We start from the raw sequence: 11,783 nt of genomic DNA on the forward strand, positions 1-11,783 counted from the left end.
CATTTTCTTCGTTTAATAACGGATGAGAGTTTAGCTAAGTAAATCTAAGAGGTGCTCGTGTTTCTTCTCTATGAAGCAGTCATCACCATCTGTTCACGTTTGCCAAACACACATCCAGTAAGACCAAGAGAGCAAGGGGTCCCATCTGCTCTGCTTCCCTCACATGGCAAGGAGGATGACAGCAACCAGCCCACGTGAGCAGACAGCTTGCAAACAGCCACCGCGCTGAGGAACACAGCCCACTGCTCAGAAATCACTGGCCTATATAATGGCTTCCCCTAAAGGTACAAATGAGAAGGACAAAAAGTAGGGCCAAGTATTTCCAAAATCAGAGTAGAATGAGAAAGCCGAGAGTGTAACTTGGCAACACTCCACATTTCAAAAAACCTCTTAGGAGGACGTCACATCAGCTGTGATCATCTCCACAGTGCTCGCCTGCAGAGCCGCAGGACCCAATGAAGTCTTAGTGCTGGGATTTTCATTATCTGTTGTAGCAAGTCACTGGGCAAGCCTCATTAGCCATATCCTCAACAAGTTTAATTGAAAACTATAGCACTTGGGACAGACAAACAGACGAAAGCCTAACCGAGGTTGTAATGAAGAAAGAATCCCATGCTACGTCTACAAATAATGAGCTGTTTCTGAGTGACGGGGGACTTGTACTCCTGGGGTAAAGGTGTTCATTTTAAATGACAAGTCTACTCAATGGGATTGCTGTCTTCACAAAGAGGCACTCTTACTCACCCTGCCGCAAAGGCAGCAAAGAGAAAGGGAACATATGAGGAACACCCAGCAGAACCAAAACTGAGCTGGGATGGCTGCCAAAAGTCTCCAGGCACATCAGACCACAGCACACTTCACATTTCTTCACAGGTCTACTTGGCTACTGGCTAAATAACTATTTTCTCTCCCTCTCTCTTTTCTTTTGTAACACTGGACATTGCTGACAGCAGCCTACTGCAAATTGCTTACCATAATTTAGCTTCCTAAATGCAGTAATGCATTCATATAGACAGGACCCAGTAAGAAGTGGCACAGTAAGGAATGGGATTTTTGCCAAACTTGACAAAGACATCCTGTGCAAATGAAAGCCCTTATATTTGAAAGAGTACAAGCAGCTTTAATAGCGGAGGGGGAAAGCTTTAAGAGGTTCTGTAGTATGCTCAAGACTTTCCCCTCGAACAACCTAAATGAAATCAGGCTGTAATCTTAAAAAAAAAAAAAGACATTTCTCTATTGCTATAGACAAAACATGGTGCTAGTCACTGCCATTAAGGTTTCACAACAGTATAATACAGGAGGAATAACCATGGCCAACAAGGGGGTTTTGGGGTTGGTTTTTTTTTTGTTGGTTGGTTGTTTTGTTTTTTGCTTTTCCACATTTCTGTCCCTTATTTCCAGACACTGAAAAACCAATCACCTCCATACTGCACACACATTTTAATATTTTTAGAAGAAAAAGATATTAACCCTGACTTTAAAACTGTCCTCTCCAGTTTCTAATTAACTTCCTAAGCACCTCTTCCACCTAACATTTGATGATTCATACATGCACTCCAATGTCCCAAGTGTGCTGGCTCAGCATAGTGGTATGCAACTTAATGCGATGTCACATCCATATGACAATTTTCAGGTTCGTCATTTTGTTATTTGTTCAATTTGAAGAGGAAACTATTTTACGTTCTGCGAAATTTTGAGTGTATGGTTTTACATGACAATGTAAATATGGTTTTACATGACAATTTGAAAATACTGTACTCAAGGCAATTCATAGCCTGTTCAACTCTGCAGATATCTAAAATTGCTGTTTAATTAGAATGTAAGATGGTTAAGATTTTTGAAACTAAGTTAGTAGGTTCACTTGCACAACATTTTGCAATAAAATTCATAAGAAATGTTCTCCAGCTTATATCTTTTACTGGGTTTAAAAGGTTGGCTTCAGCACATGGTTTCATCCTGCTCAATTTCACTAATTTTCTCAAAAGAGCTTTCCACATTAATTCGTAACGTTAAAAAAAGGTGGGACATATGAAAACACCTTCCTGAATAGAGATACTAACTCTGCTGTATCTTTTATAGGGGTGTTTGTAGTCAGGTATTTTATGGCACCTGAATCAGTAAATTGTTTTTTCTTAATTGGGCCTCCTAAGAAATACATCTAAAAACACGCAGCATGCAATTAGCTTTACATTTAGCAGAAAGAAGCGTGTCGTATGTAGTCAAACCTCTGTAAGCACATGGAGTAACGAACAGTAAGTAATAGCACCAGCTCCAATCCTAGTCTTGTCCGATATGCCCTGAATATACCTTTAGCGTAAGTGATTCTGCAAGCAGTACCAGACTCCCCCAAATGGGCAAGAAGAGTATACGTGGAAAGTCAATTCATAGAGGCACATTAAACACATGTGAGAAGAAATTCTTAAAAGCAATCTTTAAGAACTCCAACTCTTCAATAAGTGGAGGAAGGAGGACAGCTTACATACTTAGGGGTAATTTATAGGTCACCACCTAACAATGCTGTTACATATCCTTGGAGCTGTTGTGATAAGCTTCCTTTGACCTGCAAGGTTATTTCTCAAAGGATTCCTGCCTCTAGGGGGGTTGCCATTTTGCACTGCTGCAGCCTCTTCCATAGGCAGTGCATAATGTCATTTCGGAATGTCTTTATTTGTTGTTTTCCTAGATGTAAATTAAAAGACCATTTGGAAAATGTCTGCAGTGGTTCTTTGGTATGGAAGGACAGGTAATGTTCAGAAGCCCAGTATCTTTTATGCATGCTAGCGCTGGTAGAACTGGACAACATCTCGACTAGTCACTGGTTATTCCCTCCACAATTTTCTTAACACAATGCTGTCATGAAGATAAACGTCTACGGATGGGAATCCTTTATAAGGCAGGGCGCTTAGCCATTCAGTGACAACTCTTACTGGTTCGTTGCTTCCTCCCATCCTCCCCCACCATATTTCAGCCATTATACCTCAGCAAACTGAAATAATGCAGACTCCTCGGTTTGTTTTACAGCTCCGGGGACTCCAGGCTGTGATGTGCTTGAAGAGATCTGTCAGGAAAACAATTATATTTGTATTACCTAACTCTTCAGTTTCAGTATCAAACTTCCGCGTGCTAAATTTCTGATCCATCGTACAGAAAGACTCCTGGTACCTAAGAGCATACAAACGAGTCCCAGCACACCTGTACAAAGAACAGTATCTGCTTTCCAGGAGACACATAAATGGGTGATCTGTGAAACGGTCATCTTGAATTATTTTTCTCAAGGAAAATCTTTCCTATAATAAATAGAACAGGCTAAAAGTTTTTTGAAGGGCTTTTATTTGCCTACTGATACGTCAAAAGAGGATTAGCAACAAAAACCTAATGCTATATTGTATTTCACAGTTCAGTGAAAGACCTGAGACTGCAGAATGGTGGTGCTGATAGAGCACAAACTGCTACTTAGCAAGGAAGGTAAGTGTGGACCCTGACACAATGCATGCAAGTACTCTGAGATACCAGATCTATCCCAGACACAAAGGTAACTGCATTTTATATTGTTTAACTTGTGTCAATTATTTTTGTTGCAAATGACACCTCTGAACAACATCACACTTTGGTACAAGTACCGATTATTTTGCCATTGACACACGTACCTACCATGCGCTGGTTAGGTGCAGCCTCACTACAGGCTGTTTAACATCCTTGAAAAGTAAGACTAGCTAATACACATTTCTAATTACTGATCATCAGTGAGCTACTTCTAAACCCCATGTTTTAGTGGTGCAGATGAGCTTGTTTCCTGGCATCCAGTGAAGAAGTTCTTTGAGGGGTAAGGAAAAGCCAGGGGTCACAAGCCCTTAGCAGAAGCGTATCTTGCAGCTCACAATTCCTGCCTACTACCACATGGCTCTAGCGCTTTCCTGCTTGAGCACTGAAAAATGGAACTGAAACAATTAAGTGAGCTAGCATTTGTCTTACTCTTTGAAGGACTTAACAGTGAAATTTAAGAAAGAGACCGTTACCAAGAGAAACTATACAAAGTATGACATTACTCAACTGACAGTATAAGTATGCGACAGTATCTTAGAAATACTGGAAGATGGATGATGAATTATTGCCATAGAACTATCATAAGTGAGACTGGAATTAACCAATTTTAAGAAGCTTTTAAGTATTGCTCACACACCAGGCATTTCCTCTTTCTAACACGAAAAGCCAGCAGGTTGTTTAAGAGCCTAATTACAGGTTACGTACTTCACTGCAGCCATTACCTTTAATCAGAAAAAAAGGACCAGTGCTTTATTTCTAATACATTTTGAAAGCCTCAGATCTTAAGTTGGAAACTCAAGGTCTTGTGGGTTCATGTTAAAACAAAACCAAGACAAAACGTTTCCCATTTGCCGCGTGCCAGGATTGCAATAATCTGCTCCATAAGTGATGATGTTTAGGGAGGAGTAGGATGGTGCACACAGCAATGAGTATTAAAGACACAGGAACCAGATTCACGGCTGGTGTGAAAACACATAATAAAACACCACCATCCTGCACAATCAGTATTTATATAGCTAAATATTTCTGTGTCACTTGATTATGATAATTTCGAAAAAGTTGGAAAGATATAATCAAACAAGTGATGCTTGCAGATGACCAGGGTTCTTTGCAATCTCATTCTTGTCATGTTAGTTATGCCAATGAGATCCATTAAAACTGGATGAAATAGTGTATACTTTAAAAAAAAAAACCAAAACCGACAACAAACAACAAACAACAGCAAAAACACCACAGTTGCACTTCTACCAATAACTGGGAATACGTTGACGGAAATGTTGTACATTGTAAAACTAAAGTATAGCTGCCTAGAGCTATTTGGTGGTCATAGAATAGAAGAAAATTTTGGAAATTCCAGAACTCCAGTTATTTTTGATGGAGTCAACGACTAAAGCAGCCACAATAGATAGAGAACATAATGTGACATCCAAATGTACACGTTAAAACTTTAGTTAGTAAGACTCTAGTTTAAATGCAGGAATGACTCATCTCTAACTTACTGCTTAAACCACAGTTCCATTATTGCACTAGGGTTTCCACCATGTACCTAAACACACTCTCCTGCACTTCCAGTCTGACCTATCTACCTGATAAATGATCCATTACCATAAACCCAAAAAGAAGGAACAAATAAAAGCATGAACTTGAGTCAAAGATTTCTGATTTCTCTTTCAGCTGAACATCAGATGCTTCTTAAAAGGAAGGGGAAGATGGGGAAGACAACCCTTTTTAAAGAAACTCACCTCTGCAAACTGAAACAATGATGACTTCTGACAGGTTTCCGTAGAATTAGTTGCATCAGATTGGCAAGTACTCGAGGAAATCTGAAACAAGGAATGTGCAGAGTAAGACTTCAAAGGTGCTTTTTTGAAGCTAAGAACAACAGGTAGCAAAACAAAATACCAGGCAGCAGTAACAAGAAGTAATGTTTAAGAGAAGAATGTATCACAACATCTAATCTAATGTTTCACAGCTCTGGACAGGTTTAATCAAACTTTAGGTGAAAACATAGTTCAGCACCCATTTTAGGGCATTTGAAAATCACCTAGGAAGAAAGACCACAAAAATACCAAGGATTTTTTTTTCTTTTGTAATTCCAAACTTTGCAAAAGAGTTTTATGCAACAGGATACTAGACTGATGATACTGGGCTACACACACAACTACCTTGTATCGGTGATGCTATCAACACTGCTGCATCTGTAATTTGTACTACCATTCTGAATACGAAAATTATTTAGAAGCTAAAAGAAAAAAATTGAAGACACTGAGGGTTGCTAAGTGACAGAAACGCTTATTAGAAAAATAATTCCCAGCCCCTGACAACATGAAAATAAGTATTTAAGGGTACTACAAGCCTAAAATTGCTCAAATAATGTACCTAAACATCCATTTTGGGGTGCTTATGAGAAACAGTGCAAGAAAGAGTCATAACTTCTGAAATCAAAATACAAAGAAATGACTGCTCAAAACCAACAGCCTTATTCAAACTAACACAGAGCTTAGCCATACAATTCTTTTTTAGACAGAAATGTGTTAATCAAGCATCATTCTGTAAAGGAATTGTATCAAATACAAGACCTTCATTAAATGTCACATTTAAGCGTAGAAGATTTACATGCGTAATTCCTAGAAGCATAAGGTACTGTTAGTATAAAATAAGGTATGTAACATGGCTTACAGGAAACAGAAGAAAGGAAGGAGGCTTTGTGGGATTTTAGGGAAGTAACAGGATGGATCTTTTTTTTTTTCCTAAACCATTTCAAATTTTTCACGGTATTTCAGTTTATTTAAAACACTTTGATGCAAATGCTTTTCTTCTCTTATTTATTACGAAAACAAGTATGGCAATGGCATTTATTCATGAATGCACACAGGAGATTTAGCTAGCAACTGCATCTGTTGCCGGTAAGCACAAAGCACTGCAGAATAAGCAGGCCTACCGCACATGTGGTTTGTACTGCTGCTCTTTGTCCCAGATGCTTAAGCACTGCAATAGCACCCATGGCCTTTCGTTTCAGGAATCTGCTACCCCTACTCCCCTGAAAACACTAAATCTGAGTGTAGCAACCCACAGCCAAGGGGAACTATACCACGCAATTTGCTTAATGTACACAGTCAAACTTGTTTCTTCCTGCCATAAAACCAACAGTGCTTCCTATGATCTGTGCTTCCATTATATTTATTAAACACTGAACAGGATGTTTCATCAGTGTACTATGGGAGTATACCAACCCCAAGGGTTACAAAGAATGTATTTTTAATGCCTGTCTTTTGTTTTTTTTCAATGGTTTGTGTTACTGTTTTCACTCATGTCATGTTTATTACTGCTTTTCTCATGTTTCTGTATGATCTATTTAAGATGTCTGCGTCTCAGCAGCGGTGTGGATTGTACCAGGGATGCATACTCATCTCGCTGCTGTTGAGTGACTCGTCTCTGAAGGTCCAAGCCTCTGCACTGGTGTGAAAGAGTGGTTAGACAGAATCACAGAAAGAGTGGTCAGACACTGGAATAGGCTGCCCAGGGAGGTGGTGGAGTCACCATCCCTGTATGTGTTTAAGAGTTATTTAGATGTGGTGTTAGGGGATATAGTGTAGGGGAGAACTTTGTAGAGTGGGGTTGATGGTTGCACTCGATGATCCCAAGGGTCTTTTCCAACCTAAATGATTCTATGAAATATGTAAGGATGCTGCTTGCATGCCTGAGCACTCATTTGGTTATTTCAGGCCGCTTCACTAGCGGGATTTTCGCAGGAATAACCAAATTTGGGATTTTGTTCCCCATATAACTTAAATGTTCTGCGGTTTGACCAGCTGCCTTATGTAGCTTTGTTTCTGCTATCTATTGAAGCAGTCTGTTTGCAAGTGGAGCCTATATTTAATGTGCCATACAAAAGGGCACTGTTTTGCTTAGGAGAAGCGATGTGAATGAGGAAGCCGTGTGAAACCTCTCCGCTCCCCAAGGCAGGCGCTGCGGGGCCACGCAATGCTTGAACCCTGCCCACCCGCCCTAATGGAGGCCGAGGCTTCACACCTTCCTCTGCCTATCTAAGGACATGTCCGCATGAACGTGTCAACAGCTGGCACGGCACAAACCAGCTCCGAGTTGGGAGCAGCCATTCACCTGTGCCACCCTAGGAGCACCGTGCTGGAGGGGAGAAGCCCCCCCCGAGAGGGGCTGTTACGGCTCAGCCCCTGCAACATAAGTGCTGTATGGCACTCGCTCGCTCCCCGGGCAGGCACGGAGAGGGAGGATGAGCCATCTTGCTGCCTCCAAGGCCACGTGCTGTGGGTCAGGCACGGCTTGTTCACCTTGCGGTACCAGGAACCACAAGTCGTGGAAGGTGTGAAGCCCGGTCTCCTACAGCTTTGTGTTTCAAGGAGAGATTGCTGGTGTCCAGTAACTCAAGAGATGATTTTGTGGTTACAACAACTACACTTATCCTGTCAATTTCCATTATCTTTAAGAAGTTAATACTGTTGCCTTTGCTTGACAGAAGCACTAATTTGAGCTGGTTTCTTCTGCTCTGCCACTCCCCACACACTCCCGACTTGGGGAAAAGTTATTATCTCCAAGAGTTCTAACCTCCACCAGGCTGAACTTGATCAAAGCGTTCAAATAATTACCGCAGGGAATGGATGCACAAATAGTGCCATTGCGTATGTCTCATTTCCTGCCGTAATAAACATCCTCAGCATCTCCTCATTTCTTCTTTCCTCCTCTCAGCTTACCCTCAGCTGCACCGAGAGATTTTTCACTTCTGTTTTACACCCCGGGCAATACCACTGTGCACAGACCCAGCACTGCATGTAGGGTAACCTTTTGTTCTCAAAGAGAAGGAAACCGCAAGGATAACGCCTCCGTAGCCTCCCTTTCTCTGCAGGTTACCGTAACCTGCTCTAAATGGATCACGCTGAATGAAAGTGACGGGCGGCCCCTGGCTCACCTTCTGCACTGACCGACGTGAGGCTTTAATGCCGTCCTGATGTGCCGGGCAGCGGCCAGGGAGGAAACTGGTAGAAGAGCCAGGTTTCGGACTACACTACAAATTTCAGTATTTCTGGGCAGTAACCTACAGACAGGCCACTAGGTGCTGCTGTAAGGCAAGGAACGGGCCCGACGGGCAAGCAAGGGAGATGTGCAGGGAGGGAGGTGAGCGGGCAAGCAAAGAGCGCTCCTCACCCAACTTCAGCTCTTCAGCTAATAAACCTGCTGCGAGGACCGAGCTTCGCCTAGCACAAGACAGTAGCTGGAGCAGACCCGTCTGGCGTTTCTGCTCGGGTGTTCAACAAAATATGCTCATATATGCACCGCAGTCTTGTGTAACTGATGAGAGGACCCAAAAGCCAGATGGAAACTCACTGAATATATCCAAGTCCTTTATTTACTGGTGTCTTGGTTTTGGCCGGATTGGCCAATCAGAATGACAGATGGCCCTCCCCCTGCCTCTCTCCTCAGGGAGGAGAGGAAGAGATAAGGAGATTTACGAGTTTATCTAAAGAACTAAACTACTTTAATGAAAATAATAATAAGAAAATAGTAAATAATAATAGAATAATAAAAACAATAATTAAAAAGTATACAATATATACAAAACCGTATCCAGCTCGCAGGATGACGATCGCATCACCAGCAGGCACAGGGAAGGTCCCAGACTGGAGTCAGCAACGGACAGGAGCTGAATTCCAGAACTAGAGTCAGGAATGCTCAGATCGGGATCAAAGGCAAATGAACAGACACAGTCCTCCTCAGACGTTGGCCATTGAAGAAAAGACTTGACCCTTTGATCCCTTAGCTTTCATACCAAGGAATACCCTGATGGTCAGTTTTGGGTCACCAGTCCCGTCCGCTCCTCCCTGCAGGGGGGACCCCTCCATGCTTTTCCGCTTCCGACCCTCTATCGGGGCAAGCAACTAAGTTAGCTGACCTTGGTTGTTATAGCAGTAAGTATAAGCGAGAGCCTCTGTGCTATATTCCTTGGTATAATCAGGTCTTATCACTCAGAGTGAACAGTTTCTGAACAATATACTGTTAATTTCAGAGTTTAGTCAGTTAGAAGAGCCCCAGCTAAAAAGTAATATTACTAACCAGAAAATTGGTTCTGTTTTACCTTAAACCAGGACAACTAGTACTTTATTTACAGCTGGTAAGGTCTGTAGCTTCTCTTGCCTATCTGCTTAGTAACTCCAGATGCCGCCTGGAAATCAGTCATGTACTGACACTGAATTCTGTTATCAGAAGAAAAATTGCCTAGTCTATTGAAAAAAATTACAACAACAGGAACACAACTGGCAACACACAGAGATGGTGACTGCAGTCTCAAGGCAACTTTGTAAATATCGCTCTTACGCCTCTTCCCATCCTTCCGCTGGGGCCTGTTCACTTTGTTACCTGACATCCGGGCTTCTGACAACGCGAAGGTTAAACATCTGACTTGAAAAGTCCCTATACTTCCATTAACACACACTTGACAGAAAATCAGTGGGTGCTGAACACATTTATGTGGGATTAGCAGACGTCTAAGTATAATTTCCCTCGTCTTCTCCCAAGTTCTGAGCAAACTATGCCACCACTGCCCTCCCTTCTATTACCAGTTTTTAAGATCATAGTATTATTAAAGACCTATGCTTACAAGGCCACGCAAGTCTGCATAATCATACATGTGCACAAGCAATCAAACTGCATGTTGACAGGTAATCTTACTTCTGGCAGTCCCTCAGTTTAAGAAACATATATATGCATGTGCATCTTACCTGTACACATATACACTTTAATGATAATGAAGACTACATGATATCATTTGGAGCATTCTTTTACAAATGACACTACATCTATCCTTTTTTAAAAAAAAAATAAATAGAAATGCCAGGGGTTTAGATATACAACATATATTTATATACTTACACGGCTATAAAAACAATACCTGTATTTTCTGTAGTTAAGCAACTTCTGAACCTCTTCACTGACAATACCTCAGCAGTCACCTTAGTACACCAAATTCCCTCCCACATCAATACCAACTCTAACGCAACACAACTAACTCCCCTCCTCTGAAGAAGCAAGCAGTTTACCAATTCCACAATGAATTCTGGTGCTTCTTACTCATCCTGCCATACCACCTCCTAGCGTCTTCTGCTAACCTCCCAAACGCTGGTCTGAGCATGAAACTGTTTTCAAGCATAAAGCACGGAAATTCAACCCATAGGCATGCAAGGACAAACGCCTTATGTCTCCTCTGACCACACGCCCGAGGATGGGAAGCCAGAAGTACTCTTCCGTTACCCAAGTCTGAAGAGGTTTAGGATCTTTACTGCGTTTGGGGAAAAACAAGCGCGAGAAGTATTTGCTTCATGTCTAATCACCACTGAAACACTGAATTAAAAGGAAACAAAGGAAAATGGAAAACACACCAGGGCTGCCACACAAAGAAACTAAGGAAGTTTCCCAGTGCACAGAAACACAACTGGAGACTCAATTCATGCTGATGCACAGTTAGGAGGACTGAAATTCATCCATTTGGATCCCTTTGAGAATACCAAGCACACAGATTGTTCTGGAAGATGCATTTTACATAGGGGATCCTCTGAAAGAATCAGAGACATGCAGTTTTGCTCCCTGGCAAAGTGCTCTGACCCTTACCTGCTTCTCAGACAGTGTGGGACAATTAAAATAAGGTAACTCATTAGTAAGTATAGACTAATTTCTGGCTCAACTCACAAGGCCATAGCAAAGACCCTTCTTAATGGAACTATCTGTGACTACAGTACACCTTTCCTCCCATTTAAACATGACAGCATAGTAAAAGCAGTTTTTAAACTCTAAGTTGAGACTAGAAGTTTGAAAACTACAGGGCACTCTCATTTTAGCACAAAATAATCAATTTCTTTTCACTTCTCTGCCAGCCTTATCCTAGTGTTTCTTATTTTTCATGCTGCAGCACAGAAAGCCAGTACCCACATCTGCACAAAGACTTCCACTGCTCAAACTGGTGTGCAATGCATTGAGGAATCTTAGCTCGGTCTTGGCAGTCCAGGAGCAATCTATCTCAAATGCACTACACATTTTGCATTCGGGGGTATCACATACAGACAGTTAATGATTGCCTTTCCTCCCAACAACAACAAAAAAGCAAAAAAGAAGTCCTCCTCCCTTTTTTTATGAATGCCAAGTCCACAGCTGTGTGAGGCACTGCACAAGCATATGAAATCCTTGCCCAAAAAAGCTTGCAAACCACCTGTTTA

The 11,783-nt window shown here is 41.7% G+C and overlaps 1 protein-coding gene across 27 annotated transcripts in view; it reads right to left on the minus strand.

The window, feature by feature from the left end:
- Positions 1-11,783, minus strand: part of BBX (BBX high mobility group box domain containing) — a 166,645-nt gene that overhangs the window by 52,616 nt on the left and 102,246 nt on the right. For 24 of the 27 annotated variants that reach the window (XM_063349568.1, XM_063349504.1, XM_063349515.1 and 21 more), the window contains 2 exons: positions 5,286-5,366; positions 2,978-3,058 (listed from right to left, as the gene is read on the minus strand). In XM_063349568.1, the coding sequence (XP_063205638.1) occupies positions 2,978-3,058; positions 5,286-5,366 (162 nt within the window). The remainder of the gene's footprint in view (positions 1-2,977; positions 3,059-5,285; positions 5,367-11,783) is intronic. The other 3 variants (XM_063349428.1, XM_063349444.1, XM_063349605.1) reach the window with 1 other exon arrangement.

The sequence above is a fragment of the Chroicocephalus ridibundus genome, chromosome 1, assembly GCF_963924245.1.
Source record: "Chroicocephalus ridibundus chromosome 1, bChrRid1.1, whole genome shotgun sequence".
Classification (NCBI taxonomy): domain Eukaryota; kingdom Metazoa; phylum Chordata; class Aves; order Charadriiformes; family Laridae; genus Chroicocephalus; species Chroicocephalus ridibundus.